This window comes from Dryobates pubescens, chromosome Z, assembly GCF_014839835.1.
Source record: "Dryobates pubescens isolate bDryPub1 chromosome Z, bDryPub1.pri, whole genome shotgun sequence".
NCBI classification, from domain to species: domain Eukaryota; kingdom Metazoa; phylum Chordata; class Aves; order Piciformes; family Picidae; genus Dryobates; species Dryobates pubescens.
The window spans coordinates 119,318,925-119,336,113 of record NC_071657.1 but is presented as its reverse complement, the minus strand read 5'-3'; the positions used below and the strand labels follow the sequence as shown (position 1 = coordinate 119,336,113).

The following is a 17,189-nucleotide window of genomic DNA, read 5'->3' as shown; positions in this document are numbered from 1 at the left end:
TGGCTTCAAACAGCTCATGCAGAAGCTGAAATTTGGGAAGACTTGAGCAGGCACCTTGCTGTAAATGTAGTGTATCGCAGAGAGCAGTCAAGAATCACTCTATGAGATGTTGTGAAGGCATAAATTGGTGTCCTACTAAACCTCGTGGCAGCTGCAGATTTAACTGGAAATTAAACTATACAGATGAGTGATTTGTTCCAGTCTGGATTTAATGAGTCCATAACAGGGAATCTGTTTGGGATGCAAGAAGCATCACCCAGCAGCACCCTTCTGGTGAAGGACTGTATGGGGACAACATCTGATCCCCCAAAGCACATGGAAGAAGAGAAAAGGAGGAAGAGGAGGGGGTGGGCATCAAGCTGATGGGTGGTGTTTAATCCTCTGTGGTTGGGATTTTTTGGTTAATGCAGTGAAACCACTAATTACAGCTAATTAAACCTGCACTGAGATCAAAGCTCAGTGGAAACTACAGGGGGGAGAAAACAAGAGAGAAAAGAATGGAAAAGAAAATACGGATTTTGTCGTAACCAATCCTTAATTGAAAACTAAAGCAGCTTTGTTAATTAAAAGCAGCAGAACCAGAATGAGGGCATGCTCCACAGACACACAACATGGGTCCAGCATCATGATGGGGATAACAAATCTTTTCCCACGCTGTCAGCAAAGAGAAGCTTCTCTTCTACAGCTGTGTTCTGCTTCTGGCTCCTCTATAGGTTAGGGTCTCTCTATGATCCACACTGTAAAGCACTGAAGACTTGTGTCATACACAGCATTGAGGACTTTGAGCTATAAAGTGGGGGGGAGAAGAATTCCTCCAGGCTGACACATACATTGACAGCTTTTATGAACAAGTAAGAATTTTTCCCACCAATGTCAAATCAAAAAGGGATGTGTCAGTGAACAGCATGACTACTCCAGGGTGACAAACCCGCCCTTAGCTTGTACTATTCTTGTGTTATGGAAGATCCATACAATTGGACTTGATGATCTTAAAGGTCTCTTCCAACCAAAACTATTCTATGATTCTATGAGTTACAATGTCTGTTATCCATAGAATCACAGAACTGTTCCAGTTGGAAAAGACCTGTAAGATCTTCCAGTCCAATCATCAACCTAAGACCACCATGGCCATTAAAATATGTCCTGAAGTGCCACATCCACATGTTTCTTGAACACCACTGGGGACAGTGACTCCACTCCTGTGGTAACCTACGCCTGACCACTGACTACTCTTTCTGAGAAGAAATATTTCCTAATAGCCATGTTGTATACTCAGCTAATGTGGGTTTTACTCAAGCTGAATGATCTTAAAACACTCCAGATTCTCTTCTGGCTTGAGTGCAGCTCCAAGGCAGAACATCCGAAATACCTTCCCCACCCAGTTCAGAACCACAGGTGAGCAGAGGAGCATCACAGGAGCACTGCAAAGGCACTAGAGAGCAGGACAGCAGCCTGCTGCTGAATAAAGGGGTTGCAGATCAAAATCCATTGGATCTGACATTCAAAACACACAAGTCAAGCATCAAGAATGGTTCTTAGAGGAGGCTTCCCTCAACCAGCTACATCCTCAGGCAATCTGGGCACCCAGGCAGCAAACACAGCCTGCTGCTTCTGTGTTTATAGGATCATAGAATTGTTTTGGTTGGAAAAGACCTTGAAGATGGTTGAGACCAACTGCTCTGTAACTCTAGCAAGAGGGGTGGCAAACCGTGTCCCTCAGCACCACATACAGGGATGGGGATTCAACCACCTCCCTGCACAGCCTGTTCCAGCATTTGAGAACTCTTTCAGTGAAGAAGTTCCCTGGTGCAACTTGAGGCAATTTCCTCTTGTTCTATCACTTGTTACTAGGGAGAAGAGAATGATCCTCACCTAGCTCCTGCCAGAAGGTCTCCCCTCAGCCCCCTTTTTCTCCAGGCTGAACAACCCCAGGTCCCTCAGCTGTTCCTCACAAGACCTGTTCTCCAGACCCTTCACCAGCTTCGTTGCCCCCCTCTGGACATGCTCCAGCACCTCAATGTCTTTTTTGTAGTGAAGGCCACAAAGCTGCACCCAGTACTCAAGGTGTGGCCTCTCCGGTGCGGAGTACAGGAGGATAATCACTTCCCTGGTCCTGCTGGTCACACTATTGCTGATACAGGCCAGGATGCTGTTTGCCTTCCTGGCCACTTGGGCACACTGCTGGCACATCTTCATTTACCAAGAATTAAATCAGAAAGAGAATTTATATTTGGCACTGTTTGGTTCTTTCCGAGCCATGGGATGTTGAAGGGATCTCTAATGCTCACTGCCTTCCCCTTCCCTCTGCAGCACCCAGTAGATGGCAGCAAATTATTGCTTATTCCTTCTGCCTTGGACATCCTTGTGCATTAGGAAAGGGAACAAATCTCTCCTACTCCTTTGTAACAACAACAAAAAATCCTCTGCATGCCAGTAATAGGAGGAGAGAAGCTCTGAATGCTGAGCATCCAGACCAGAACTAAAGCACCTTCTGAAATCCTGCTGCTGCAGTTTCAGAGATGGGTCCTGCTGGCATTTTCTGATTCATCCCATGGAAGAATCAGAGAGGGGCAACCCTGCCACCTCCCTGGATGATTTTGCTGAAAGCAATGGGCCTGTTTGCACTGGGAAAATGTAGCACAAGAACATTTCTGCCTGGAGTCACGGTCTGAGGTAGTCCAAAACCTGGAGGGTGTCTACATCCACTCTGCTGCTGTGATTCACTCAAGCTTACAAGCAAAACCAGAGTGTATGAGGTACTAGAGCAGAGAAGGATCTGTTGCTTTCCAAACCCATGCTAATCTCTTCCCATTACACCCTGTGGCTCCATGCAAACATCTCAGCATCCTGACTTGGTTTCCAACCAAACCAATGAGGCAGCTGTTTGACACTGCATTGAAAGAAAGCTTAAAGTCCAGCTTCATTCTCCTCCACCTACACTCTTTTTACCCTTCCCACCAAAATGAAGATGAGTTTTTAGTGAAAAGTGTTTCCAGAACCTGTTTAGGGTAACTGGTGTTAACTGGAAATTCTTGCAGGACTAGGGCAGGGTTTGTCCCTTTGTACTTGGCACTGGTAAGACTGAACCTTAAATCCAGTTTTGGGCTCCTCACTCTAAAGTGCTGGAGTGTATCCAGAGAAGAGCAACGAAGCTGGTGAAGGTTCTAGAGCACAAATCTTTTAAGGAGCAGCTGAAGGAAATTGAATTGTTTAGCCTGGAGAAAAGGAGGCTGAGGGGAGATCTTCTTGCTCGCTATAAGTAACAAGAGATAGGACAAGAGGTAACAGCCTCAGGTTGCACCAGGGGAGGTTCAGGTTGGACATGAAGCCTGGGAATAGGCTGCCCATAGCAGTGGTGGAATACCCATCCCTAGAGGAGATTAAAAGCCATGTAGATGTGTTGCTGAGGGACATGGTTTAGTGGTGACCTGGCAGTGCTGGGTTAATGGTTGTACTTTATGATCTTGAAGATTTCTTCCAACCAAAATGATTCTGTGACTCTTCATACAACTGCCTTGGCAGTTCTTACTTCAAAACCAGTGTGAGGATGGTGCCATTCTCTCCTAACTATCTGCAGCTGGCTGGATTGGTGGAGGAACATTGCCCTAGCAATGTAAGAACACAGGCAAGTCCATGTACATTGCTGCCTCATGGTGTCACTGGGAGAGCACAGAGACAGAAGAACAAGGTCAGAGTAGCAGCTGCAGCTGTATGTTGCAGGGGAGTGAAAGCAAAGGTGAAACATAAAAATTCAAGCCAGTTTTGTACACTGATAGATTTGACCACCAGTGTCTGAACTACATTTCAAAGTCTTATTCATGGCCTACATGTGAAGAACTGTCTGGCATGCTGATGGCTTCTTTCTTCCTCACTGGGGACTTCTCTGGAGTGGCTGCAATCTGCTGGCAATGACAATGTAGGTGCCACATCTACTAGAAAGATGTGGTCATAGAATGGCTTGGGTTAGAAGGAAGTTTTAAAGGTCTTGTTCAACCCCCCCTGCAGTGAGGCAAGGGACATCTACTATCGCTCTGGGCAACCTAGGACACTGTTTCACCATCCTCAGCATAAAAAAATTTCTATCTACTCTAAATGTCCCTCTTTTAGTTCAAAACCATCATGCCTTGTCTTGTCACAGCAGGCTCTGCCAAAATATTTGTTCTCAGCCCTCTAAATACTGAAAGACTACTAGAAGATCTCCCTGGAGCCTTTTCTTCTCCAGGTTGAACAACCCCAACTCTGTCAGCCTAGCCTCACAGCAGAGGCCCTCCCATCTTTGCTGTGGCCTGCTCTGGCCCTGCCCCAGTTCTATGTCTCTGTTGAGGACTCCAGAGCTGGCCCCAGAACTGCAGGTGGGGTCTCAGCAGAGCAGAGCAGAGGGGGAGAATCCCCTCCCTCCACCTGCTGCCCACACTGCTGGGGATCAGCCTAGGATACGTTGGCTCTGGGCTCTCATCGCACAGTGCTGGCTCACATCCAGCTTTTCACCAACCAGCACCCCCAAGTCCTTCTCCACATGGCTGCTCTCCAGCCCTTCATCCCCCAGACCAGATTGATACTGGGGGTTGCCCTGATCCAAGTGCAGGACCTGGAATTTGGCCCTGAACCATTCACACAGGCCCACTTCTTATGCTTGTCCACAGTCCCTGCTAATAGCTTTAGCAGCAAAAAACCCCCTCCTGGTCCCTGTGGGATGGATGGCTACTGCAATCACTAGCTTGAAGAGCAGCAGCAGGGAAATCTCCAATCTAACTCTCAGGTGCATCGACACCTCTGGTTTTCTACCCTGCAAGCCATTTAAGGGATGAAGGACACTTTCAGATCCAGTAATGATGAGTAGCACCACTCAAAACCTTTATCTTAGAGGTCAAACAGACACTGTGCTATATGAAATGTTCACATTTCATCACTGGTCTCTCCCTTCCCCTTGCAACCACCTCAATTAACTTTCAAGAATAGGGCAATTTTATCCCTGCTGTATGTCTGGGGAAGGTTGGTTTTTTTCAGTTAAAAATGAAGATCTAAGAGCTAAATGATATTTTATTGAAGGATAAGTCTGAAGCAGAAACCTATCTCTTTTTGACTACCTTTGATGAAATCTCTGCATAAATATGCAAGTGTGACTTTTTGGGGGCGTAGAAGGAGAAAGAAGTCATAAGGATAAAGTCCCGAACTGGAATTCAAATCTGAAGCTGAATTTTATCACAATGTCCTGGTTTGAGGTAGGGCAGAACTAACTCTGGTGAGTGATTTGGCTTCTCAGCTCAGGCTCTTAGGAACTGCATTTGCTGAAGTTCAGGGCAGGTTTGCACAGACAGTGGCTGCTTCTGGCAGTAACAACAGTGATGGGGAGAGTCACTGCCAAGGGCTGGGTTGCAGAAAGGCTTTTGCGTAGACTTGCTGCTGTGCCCACCAAAGGCACTGCTACATTTTGTGCCCCATGTTGTGGTGCAGTAAGTCGGAGATGGTACTTATTGGGAGGAGTAGTCTGGACAGGTGACCCTAAACTGACCTTCCAGGGGTTCCATCCCATGGATGTCATCTTCAGGTAACGCTGAGGGATCAACAGGGTCAAGCCTCTTTATCAACAGCTGTGTCTAAGGAGGAATCTATTCTCTCTTCAACCCCACTCTGTTCCTGAATCGAGCTCCTGAATTCAGTTCCTCTCTACTGCTATAGTCCAGTCTGGGACTTCCCCAGTACCTATCCCAGCATCAGTGGTGTCCCATTATTTCTGTCAGGGGTTAGGTTTGATTCTGGTTTGTATCTATTTCTATTTCATTTATTGTTATTATTTTCACTAAAGCTGGTTTAGTTCTTTTCTCAAACCATTGGACTCTCTCCCTGATTCCCTTTCTCTTCCCTTTGGGAAGGCAAAGGATTCTTAGAAAGCCTCTGTCACTATTCTAATGGCTGGTCAAGCCCTAACCCTTGACACCCTCTAATGCCATAAAACTAATTGTGGGTCTGAACATCCCAAATTTGGAGGTATTTGAAACTGATGCTCAGTCCCAGACTTTGCAGCATCTGTCTAAGTGCTACACATGGGAAGGAAATGCTGGTTTCTCTTTAATATAGCAGTGGATGCCCTAACGACTGCCTGCATCTCTGCTGGCCTAGATACTGAACATGAATAGATGGGAAAAACCTATTAATATTTGCAGCAAATTTAGCAAATGCCACAAATCCTTTGGTGACACCTCAGCAGTCAGAACCAGCCAATTTTACCTTTCTTTTGTTGATGGAGAAACTCCCTGCTAGCGTTTGCAGCAATGTTCAATGGAAATATGCTCCAGCCCTGCTTCCTGTTGCTCTGCTGAGAGCATCCCTACCTCATTCTGTCTGGAACTGAAAATCTTCAACTAAAACTCAAGGCAAACAAATTTTCTCCCTGCTGTGGTACTACTCCCAAAATGGCAAATCTTGCTGCTCTCACCTGCAGGTTACATATCTCTTAGAATACATGGTGGAAACATGAAGAGTCTCACCAGAACCAGCAAGTGTGCATGGGTTAAGATTCTGCCATGAATCCTTGATATGATTTTGTCTTCAGAGGAGAACGGTCTTCCCCCTTCAGCTTCTCTGGTTGGGGTTTGTACTTCTTCTGCTTAAACCAGAGAAGAAAAGGGATGACCTGTGCTGAGTTCTATAAAAAGTCTTGAAGAATACATCTAAAGTGAAGAATGAAGACAAACCCCATACCCAGAATCTAAAGCATGACACTCACAACAATCTTGAATCTTGTGGCCAGGAAGGCCAGTGGTCTTCCAGGGTGCATTAAAAATGAGAGTTGTCAGCAGGTTGAGGGAGGTTCTCCTCCCCATCTACCCTGCTCAGCGAGGCCACATCCAACAGCCTGTGCCCAATTCTGTACTCCTTAGTTTAACAGAGACACGGAACTACTGGAAAGAGTCCAGTGGAGGCTACAAAGCTGCTGAGGAGACTAGAGCTTCTCTGTAAGGAGGAAAAGCTGAGAGACCTGGAGCTGTTTAGCCTAGAGGAGAGCAGCCTGACAGGGGATCTTCTCAATGCACATGACTAGAGATGGGGTAGTGAGCTCCAAGCTGGGTTAGACCCATTTCGGAAGACCTCTCTCCCATTAATGACCACCCAGTTCCCTGGAGAAGTGAAAGAGGGAGTTGTTAGCCATTGGAATGCGCTGCCCAGGGAGGTGGTGGAGTCACTGTCCCTGAAGGTGTTCAAGAGGGGATTGGACGTGGCACTTGGTGCCATGGTTTAGTAGTCATGAGGTCTTGGGTGACAGGTTGGACTTGGTGATCTTTGAAGTCCTTATTGATTCTACGATTCTATGAAATCTACTCAAGTTACCAGGAAGTGCAGGCAAGAAGGAAAAGCAGATGAGTATTTCTTTATCAGCTCTGCCATAGCTCCCATCCCTGCAATAACCAAGTGCTCTCCATTTCTCATCTTCAAAAAGGCAAAGCTGATAGTTAGCTACCACACCAAGCATTTACAGATTCCTATATGAGCTACATCACAGAAGTACAAATCACTTTTATCCCATACTGATGTTATTTTATGCTTTCTAAGGGTGAACTGTTATGTTTATTTTATAGTTTGAGTAACCTCAGTAACTGGAGACCCTGGGGTAAGATGAGAACTTGCCAGGGTGATTGTAAATTCAGGTGAGCAGGGCAAGGTTTGGATGTATGAGATACCTTGTTTATGTACAAGGAGAGTGTGGATAATAAGGATTCAGGAGTCATCGGAAGAACAAAAGCATAAAACATGCTCTCTACATCACAGAAATCTGCCCCAAAAGCAAGAGGGAGGCAATGTAGTCATGAAAGCTAAAAAAGAAATGTTGTTGAATTTATATTAAGGGAAGAAATCTGCATTACAGGTACCATAATGCAGCTGCTGCTGCTGCTGTACAGGAAGCTCAGGTGTCACTTTAGAGCTCCACAGCTCCTGATGATGGTACCCAGGAGCTGGAATGGTGCAGGAGAAAACCCTGCAGAGGGATCTGGACAGACTGGATAGATGATGGGCTGAGGTGTAAGATTCAACAAGGTCAAGTCTGAGTGCTGCACTTGGGTCATGACAACCCTGGTCAGCAGGATTGGGGAAGAGTGGCTGGAGAGCTGCTTGCTGAAGGAGGACCTGGGGGTATTGTCTGAATATGAGCCAGAGTGTGTGCCCAGGTGGCCAAGAAGGCCAATGGCATCCTGGCTTGCATCAGGAATAGTGTGGCCAGGAGGGATTGTACCACTCTACTTGGCATTGGTGAAACTGCACCTCAAAACCTGGGTTCAGTTTTGGGCCCTTAACTCTAAGAAGGACACTGAGGTGCTGGAGCATGTCCAAAGAAGGGCAACCAAGTTGGTGAAGGCTCTAGAACACAGGTCTGGTGAGGAACAGCTGAGGGAACTGAGGTTGTTTAGTGCTCAGAAGAGGAGGCTGAGGGGAGACCTCATCATCCTCTACAACCTTCCATAAAGAGGCTGGAGGCAGGTGGGGATTGGTCCCTTCTCACATGCAGCGGCAAGTGACCGGACAGGAGGAAAGGACCTTAAGTTGTGCCAGGAGAGGTTTAGGTGGGATATTTGTAAAAATTTCTTTACTGCAAGAGTGGTCAGGCATTGGAACAGGCTGCCCAGGGTGCTGGTGGAGTCACCATCATCCTTGGAGGTATTTGATGGATATGTGTATGTGGTGCTGAAGAACATGGTTTACTGGTGTTGTTTTTAGTGGTAGTGGTGCGATGACAAGCTCTAGGCAAGGGGTGGGACATGATGATGTCAAAGGATGCTTCCAACCTCAACAGTTCTATGATTCTATGGTTCTATTTGCCACATAATTAAACTGTGAAGAGGGCTGCTATGTGTCTGATGTTGTGAAAACGGATGGTCTGGCCATCATCCACCCAGCAAGATCAGCAGTGGGCAACATGTTTCCTCCTCACTTTCCCCTTCAAACTCCTCTTCAAACTGTGTAGCACTGTGAGTCACAGCTCCACAGCTATTCATCCCTTCCTGCAAGGACCTCTCCAGAAAACAGCCAACCCTGCTGTGCCAGCTTCCACCAGTGCCTGGTCAGCATTTCATTATTTGGGTGCCAGTTGCTGTCAGCATATCCTCAAGCTCTGTTCTGCCTGCCAAAAAACTGGGCTAATTTATTTAGCATTTCAGCAGATGAGGGAGGAAAAAAATCGTTTAAAAAAGGAAAGATTGAATTTGAGAACTCTATTCCTTGGAGAGTTTGTAATGGATCTTTCTCTCTCCCCCTCCTCCAGGCCTCAGCATTCATAACTTTCCCATGTCAATGTTATTATGAAGAAACTAATTCAATAATGAGATCATTCCCCAAATGAGAGCCCAAGTAAATGAGGCACTCAGTCATATCTATGCTCTTTCATCTGAAGGAATCGTGCTCCGCTCATAATTCAGTCTCCAAGAGCAATGGCCAAAGGATGACACCAACTATTTCCAGTGTTTGTGGTGTGTCATATCTGTCAGGAAAAATTCTGTCATTTCACCTGCATGCCTTAATTCACAAGTTCCAGACTCTTCTTTTGGCTATTTCTTGGGCTCAGCTGCCTGTTGTTGAACCAGCTGCTGTCACAGATGATCAGCCAACACAGCTCCTTGTAGTCAGCATCGAAGGTCCATGAGCAAAGCTTTTGTTTGCTCGTACCCATTTGCTCAGCCCTCGGATAATCACCCTCTTGTCAGTGAAGCAGCAAGACAGGTTGAGGAACTGGCAGGGGATCTGTCGTGTCCAGGTTTGGTTTTATTTTGCTATTGCTATTGCTACTTCCTGGTGGAAAAAGATCTGGGGTTGCTGGGAACATGAGCCAGTGTGTGCTGAGATGACCAAGAAGGACAACAGCATCCTGGCTTGGAACAGCAATAGTGTGGCCAGCAGGAGCATGGCAGGGAGCCTCCCCCTGTACTCAGGACTGGTGAGGCCACTCCTTGAAAACCAGGTTCGGTTTTGGGGCCCTCCCTCCAAGGAGAAAACTGAGGTGCTGGAGCATGTCCAGAGAAGGGCAAAACTGCTGGTTAAGGGTCTAGAGCATAAGTCTTGTGAGGAGCAACTGAGGGAACTGGAGTTTTCAGCCTGGAGAAAAGGAGGCTGAGGGAAGACCTTCTTGTTCTCTACAACTCCCTGAAAGAAGGTTGGAACCAGGTGGGGGTTTTATCCCAAGGAACAAGTGACAGAATAAGAGGAAATGGCCTCAGGTTGCACCAGGGGAGGTTTAGGTTGAATATTAGGAATAGTTTCTTCCCTGAAAGGGTTGTCAAGCCCTGGAACAGGCTGCCCAGGGCAGTAGTGGAGTCCCCATCCTTGCAGATATTTCAAATCGGTGTAGATGTGGTGCTAAGGTACATGGCTTAGTGGTGAGCTGGCAGTGCTAGGTTAATGGTTGCATTTAATGATCTTAAAGGTCTCTTCCAAGCAAAAAGATTCTACGATTCCATTATTCTACTAGTGTTTTAAGCATAACAGAACTTGAAGGGGAGACCATCTAGCATCCCTGAGGTTCACACACACTGTTCCTGTGAGTTGCTAAAAGTTTAAGCCCTCAGCAAACCAAAATCTTACTTATCTAGGCATGAATTCAGGCCCCAGGTTCATCCAGGTTAAGTTCCACCCAAGAGCTATACCTAGAAACATTTCCTTGCCTGGATTTTGGTCCAGGAGAATGACATAAACAGGACACTTTGGCAGTGGGACCTCCAATCTGAGCTCACGGTGAGCTCTGAAAGTTGCTCAACAAACACAAAAGTGAATCATACAATTAACACTTGGATGGCTTTAACCTGATCTCCTTCTGGCTTGCACACACAAGTGGTGAAGCTTTTGGAAGGAGCTACCTCTGCACAGGTGGACATCAAAAGAGTAACAAACACAGAGTGGAGTTCTTTGCTTACCTTGCAAAGTCCAGGTCAGCCTCACGTGACATGGTGATGTTTGTCAGGTTTTGCTGGAGGATGAAGATGTTCCTACACATCTTCTTGATGCCGGACTCACTGATACGCTTGAAGTAGTGGGCACCGTTGATAAGAATGCAGGAAATGAGGTGGCCCAGACCTGCAAGGATGAGAGGGAACCAAACAATTAAACCACAGGAGGAAGGCATTCAGTGACAACAACTGAGTATAAAACCAATGAATAAGTGTTGCTAAGTGGTACTGGAGCAGGAGATGCACTGGGTTGTACCTGGAAAAAGTCCTCAGCAAATTCCCTCTGTATTTTAGAAGGTTCCTCATGGTTTCCTTCTTTAGTAGAGAAAAAAAACCTGTCCCAAAGAGTCTGGAAACTGGAAGTGGCATTACCATAGCCATTGATATTTCCAGGGCACTTCCAGATTTACAATCAGGCTTTACATAATGTCCCTTTCAGTCCTTCTTTCTGTCTGACCTCCAAAATGAGACTATTTACCAGAGATAGTCTTGTTCCCTGTTAAACTCACAGTCCAAAAGAGCAGAAATGATCTGCATATCAATGCACTTTCTGATCAATCTTGAACTATTCCTTGTGTCTGAATGATGTCTCCGTCTTTCTTCTGATGCTGAAGGACGCAGCTGGCTGCTAAAAGTCACAGCCACCCCCCAGCTCATAGAATCACAGAATGGTTTGGGTTGGAAGGAACCTTTAAAGATCGTCTAGTCCAATCCCCCTGCAGTCAGTGGGGACATATTCAACTAGAGCGGGTTGCTCAGAGCCCCAGCAACCTGACCTTCAAATGTTTCCATAGATGAGGCTTCACCTCTCTGTGCAACCCATGCCAGTATCTCACCACTCTCAGTATAAAAGATTTCATCCTTTTAGTTTCAAACCATCACCCCTTGTCCTGTCACAACAGGCCCTGCTAAGAAGATTGTTCCCAGCTTTATTATAGATCCCTTTAAGTAATGACAGGCTATAAGATGGTCTATCTGGAGCCTTCTCTTCTCCAGACTGAAAAACCCCAATTCTCAGCCTGCCTTCACATCAGAGGGCTTTCAGCCCTCTGACACATGCATTCGAACCACATTTCAAACAGCAAAATCCACAGCCTGATGCCCTCAGCATCCAGGTCTGTGCAAGATGAGACATTGATTGAACATGTGAGTTAAGAAAACAAGTGCATATGCAGGCAACCAGCACAGGGCACACTTAAATCCCCCAAATGGACTTCAGAGGTGTCTACATTTCACAGAACAACAGAATCATTGGTTCTTAGTCAATACTAGTTCTTTAGTAAAGACATACATAGAATAAACCATATACATAGAATAAACCAGGTTGGAAGAGACCTTCAAGATCACCGCGTCCAACCCATCAACCAATCAAACACCACCCAAACAACTAACCCACGACACCAAGCACCCCATCAAATCTCCTCCTGAAAACCTCCAGTGATGGCGACTCCACCACCTCCCCAGGCAGCCCATTCCAATGTGCAATCACCCTTTCTGTATAGAACTTTTTCCTAACATCCAGCCTGAACCTCCCCTGGCGCAGTCTGAGACTGTGACCTCTTGTTCTGGTACTGGCTGCCTGGGAGAAGAGACCAACATCCGTCTGTCTACAACCTCCCTTCAGGTAGTTGTAGAGAGTAATAAGGTCACCCCTCAGTCTCCTCTTCTCATATAATGGTAGAGCTTGGAAGAGACCTCTGGAGATCATCTTGTCCAACTCGCCTGCCAAAGCAGGATCACCTATGGCAGACAACACAGGAATACATCCAGGTGGGTTTTGAAAGTCTCCAGGAAAGGAGACTCCACAGCCTCCCTGGGCAACCTGTCACTTTCATGAAGACTGCGGGTATGAATTTCAATCTTTTGGCTTAGCAAGATGTGCATGGTCCCCATGGCTCTGTCTGGAGCCATTCATTATCCTAGAACAAACACATGATCATAGAGTTGGTTCAGTTGCAAGAGATCTTTAGGATCATCAAGTCCAACTGTTATCCCAGCACTGCCAGGTCACCACTAAACCACGCCCCTCAGTACCACATCTACACAGCTTTTAAATCCCTCCAGGGACGGTGACTCCACCACATCCCTGGGCAGCCTGTTCCAGGCCTTGACAACCCTTTCAGGGAAGAAATTGGTCCTCATATCCAACCTAAACCTCCCCCGGTGCAAGAGGCTGTTTCCTCTTGCCAGGTCACTTGTTCCTTGGGAGGAGATACTGACCTTCACCTCCCTACAAGCTCCTTCCAGGTAGTTTAGAGAGTGATAAGGTCATAGTAGACCTCAACTATAAGAGAGCTCTGTACTATGCTGGTGTTCACTGAGACATGGATTCACACAGCCCAGAAAACATCTGAATAAAAACTTCTCCATTTGTACCTAAAGTGGTACAGGAGGAAGTACACAGATGCTGAAACCCTTCTCTAGGACTGGTAAGCAGTGGCCAAGGCAAGGCAAGTCAAGCTTGCAAAACCTTCATCCCTGCTGATACATTGTATTAGGCAATGTATTGTATTAGGCACCTCCAGTACCTGTCTCTTCTTAACTTTGAACCACCACCACCACCACATAAAAGGACACGTAGCCTGGTGTGCAGGCAGGGGAACTGTGCATCAGTGCCACAAATAAATAGAGGGGAGATGAACCCAGACATGATTTATATTCTCCAAGGTAATCAGGACAGATGAGACATCAGAAGAGCTAATGTTCTCTAAATTTAATTTTACAAATGGAATGGTTAAACTTTGGATGGGAAGAGCTCCATAACAGAGCTCTGCTGGCAATATACACATGCCCTGCGGCACTCAGAGGAAGAGCTGTCCTGCATGTACTTATACTCACTGCTTCTCTGCTCAGCATAGGCCTGCTGCTCTTATTTAACCAACTACACTGGGACATAGTATGGATGTCACGGGGGTTTTGAGTGGCCTGTGTTTGCCTGGGTGTCTTGTCTTGGTTTGAACCAGGGCAGAACAAATTCTGGTTTCTCAGGAGCTGCACTTGCTGAAGTTCAAGGCAGGTTTGCACACAGTGGCTGCTTCCAGCAGTAACACTGATGGGCAGAGTTACTGCCAAAGAGCTGGGCTGCAGAAAAGCTTTTGTTTAGACTTGCTCCTGTGCACACCAAGGGCACTGCTATGCCTTGTACCCCATGTTGGAGCGCAGTACGCCAGAGATGACACCTGTGGGGAGGAGCAGACAGGACAGGGGACCCTAAACTGACCAACAAGAGATTCCATCCCAGGGATCTCATCTTCAGGATAAAGCTGAAGCATCACCAGGGTCAAACCTCTTTATCAATGGTTGGTAGCCAAGGTGGACCTTGTCCATTCTACCTTTGATCCCAATCTGTGTATTCTTGAATCCAGTTCCAGAATCCAGCTCATGAATCCAATCCCCCTCTGTTGCTAAAGTCCAGTGTGGCGTTTCCCTAGTGCCTGCCCTCAGCATCAGTGGTGTCAGTGACACCATTTCCATCAGGGGTTGGGTTTGATATGGACTTGTATCCATTTAATTTTATTGTTATTCTTTTCACTAAAGCTGGTTTATTTTTTCCCCCAACCCATCAGTCTCTTGCCTTTGTTCCCTTTCCCTTCCTTTGGGAAAGCAAAAGGGTTCACAGAGAGCCTCTGTCACTTGTATAGTGCCTGACCCAGCCCTAGTCCTTCGCAATAACCTATCACTCACCAACCTGCCGTAGGAGGGAACAGTACCACAATCTGCCTTAACCCAGCAGCAATACTCTTGAGCTCTGTGATGAGAATGAGAAATCACTTTGCAAGGAGCAAACTCTGATGGTAAATTTCTGACCTTCAAAGATGTACTGGAACTTGTGCTGCTGGAGGCTGGCACTCATGGCTTCCTCGATAGCACTGATGTCCTTGTTGAGCCGGACCACGAGGGGGTCATAGTCCATACTCTCCACGTTGGCAACGATGGCATAGTTCCCTTGTTTAGCCAGTGGGATCAGATAGTGGAAGCAATGAACTCTGTGAGACACATGAGAAAAAGATTACAGTGAACAACCCCAGTCTGAAAATATTGGTGGGTTTGCAAAGTGTTGCCTTCCTGTTTTCCTTCCAATGTTCAAGCAAGTTAAAAATAACAATTACTTGAAGACAGAGGTGGTTATCATAGAATGGTGTGGGTTGGAAGGGACCTTCAAGATCATCTAGTTCCAAACCCCACTGCCATGGTGAGGGACACCTTCTACTAGACCAGACTGCTCAAGGCTTCATCCAGCCTGGCCTTGAACACTTCCAGGGAGGGGGCATCCACAGTCTCCCTGGGCAACCTGTTCCAGTGTCTCACCACTGTCACTGTAAAGAATTTCTTCCTAATCTCCAGTCTAAATCTCCTCTTTCAGCTTTCTTGTAGGCTCCCTTTCAGGTTTTGTGGTCTAGACCTTTCACCAGCTTTGTTGCCCTTTTTTCTGAACCTGCTCCAGCACCTCAATGTCTTTCTTGTTGTGAGGGGCCCAAAACTGAACCCAGGATATGTGACTAGTGTCCTGCTGGCCACACTAGGTCTGATCCAAACCAGGATGCAGGTGTTCTTTTTGGCCACTTTGGCACACACTGGCTCATCATCAGCTGGTTGAAAATCTACACACCCAAGTCCTTTTGTGCCAGGCAGCATTCCAACTATTTTTTCCCCACCCTGCAGCATTGCATAGAGATGTCGTGACTCAAGAATAGAACCCAGCAGTTGGCCTTACTAAGCATCATACCATTGGCCTCCATCATCCCTCTACTGAAGGAGAAATTCTGTGCACTCAAATCACCTATTAGAGTTCTGCAAATATTCTAATGAAATAATTTCCCTCAAAGCTGTAGAGGAAAGTGCTACATCCATCAAAGTTCACAGCAGAATTTCTTCTGCTTTTGTGAGTCCTGAGTTTCATGAACATCACTCAAAGGGAACAGGAGGTCAGCTAGGTCCTGCTGAATTTCTTCTTTCAGAGAAGCACAGCCAAATCACAGTCTGGGTGAAATACCACTCAGGATCAGCACACTGGCATATGGAGATCTCACCAGACTCACCCAAACAGAGGAGATCTGTGTTCTACTGGGAGAAGCTGTGGCAGGTTATGTCCTAGCTTTTCATGTCCCCTGCCCTGGAAAACACCCTTGAGGTGGCCATCGTAAGTTCAGTTTAGGGCAATTCCAAGAGGAAAACCACAGGATCATAGGATTCTTCCTTAGATCTAGTCTAAATCTCCCATCTTTTAGTTTAAAACCATCACTCCTGGCCTGTCACAACAGGCCCTGGTAGAAAGGTTCTCAAAATGTGCCCCTCTAAATCTAAAACTCCATGGTTATTTGTAACAAAAGAAACAGCTAATGATCTGAATGGTCCAAGAGATTTCCTTTAAGGGAACGGATCCTTTAAGGAGCACCATTTCAGTGACCACTGTCCTCTGGTCATGCCCTCACTGTACTGGAGGGGGAAGAGCCAAAGCAGAGCTGGTGACAACCTGCATCTGGCAATGCTGTGAATGAAGAGGGGGCCCTAAGGGAGGAGAAAGACATAATTGCATCATCTCCAATCCTCTTTGCCATTTGATAGTGTTTTCTTAGCCTGCACCTGCAACAGCAAGAGGCCTGATAAATCCCCAGGCTCTTCACAAATGTGCTCTGAGTGTCTTCTCAAAGCAGAGCATTTCTGTGAACGATCACACACTGCACTATGTGCCTTGGAAGTGGCATGGATCTGGCATAGGAGGCACAAAGAAACCTGCCAGTAACAAGTATCAGAGGGACTGGAGTTTTTCTCTGTGGTTGTGAACATCAAGCAATGAATATGAGGGAGTTCCCACCCCGCTAGGGATCTTCCTGGTTAACATCACTTTTTCTCAGTCCTTTCCACCCATTGCAATACTTTGGTGTATACCCTTAGGAGGGCAGGCTGAAAGAGCTGGGGTTGTTCAGCCTGGAGAAGAGAAGGCTCCAGGGAGGCCTTATAGCTGCATTTCAATACCTGAAGGGGACCTACAGAAAGGCTGGAGAGGGACTGTTTAGAAGGGTTTGTAGCAACAGGATGAGAAGCAATGGTTTGAAACTGGAGCAGGGTAGATTTAGGTTGGGCATTAGAGGAAGTTCTCCACAATGAGAGTGGTGAAGAACTGGAACACATTACCCATTCCTGGAGATAGTCAAGATTAAACTTGATGAGGCCCTGAGCAACCTAATCTAGTTCAATATGTCCCTGCTGACTACAGAAGGGTTGAACAAGATGACCTTTGAGGGTGCCTTCCAAGCT

The 17,189-nt window shown here is 46.5% G+C and overlaps 1 protein-coding gene across 1 annotated transcript in view; it reads right to left on the bottom strand.

Moving 5' to 3' along the window:
* Positions 1 to 17,189, bottom strand: part of EXOC4 (exocyst complex component 4) — a 488,502-nt gene that overhangs the window by 26,240 nt on the left and 445,073 nt on the right. Inside the window, exons 16-17 of the mRNA XM_009900238.2 lie at positions 14,739 to 14,917; positions 10,899 to 11,058 (exon numbers count right to left, since the gene is read on the bottom strand). Coding sequence (XP_009898540.1) covers positions 10,899 to 11,058; positions 14,739 to 14,917 — 339 coding nt within the window. The remainder of the gene's footprint in view (positions 1 to 10,898; positions 11,059 to 14,738; positions 14,918 to 17,189) is intronic.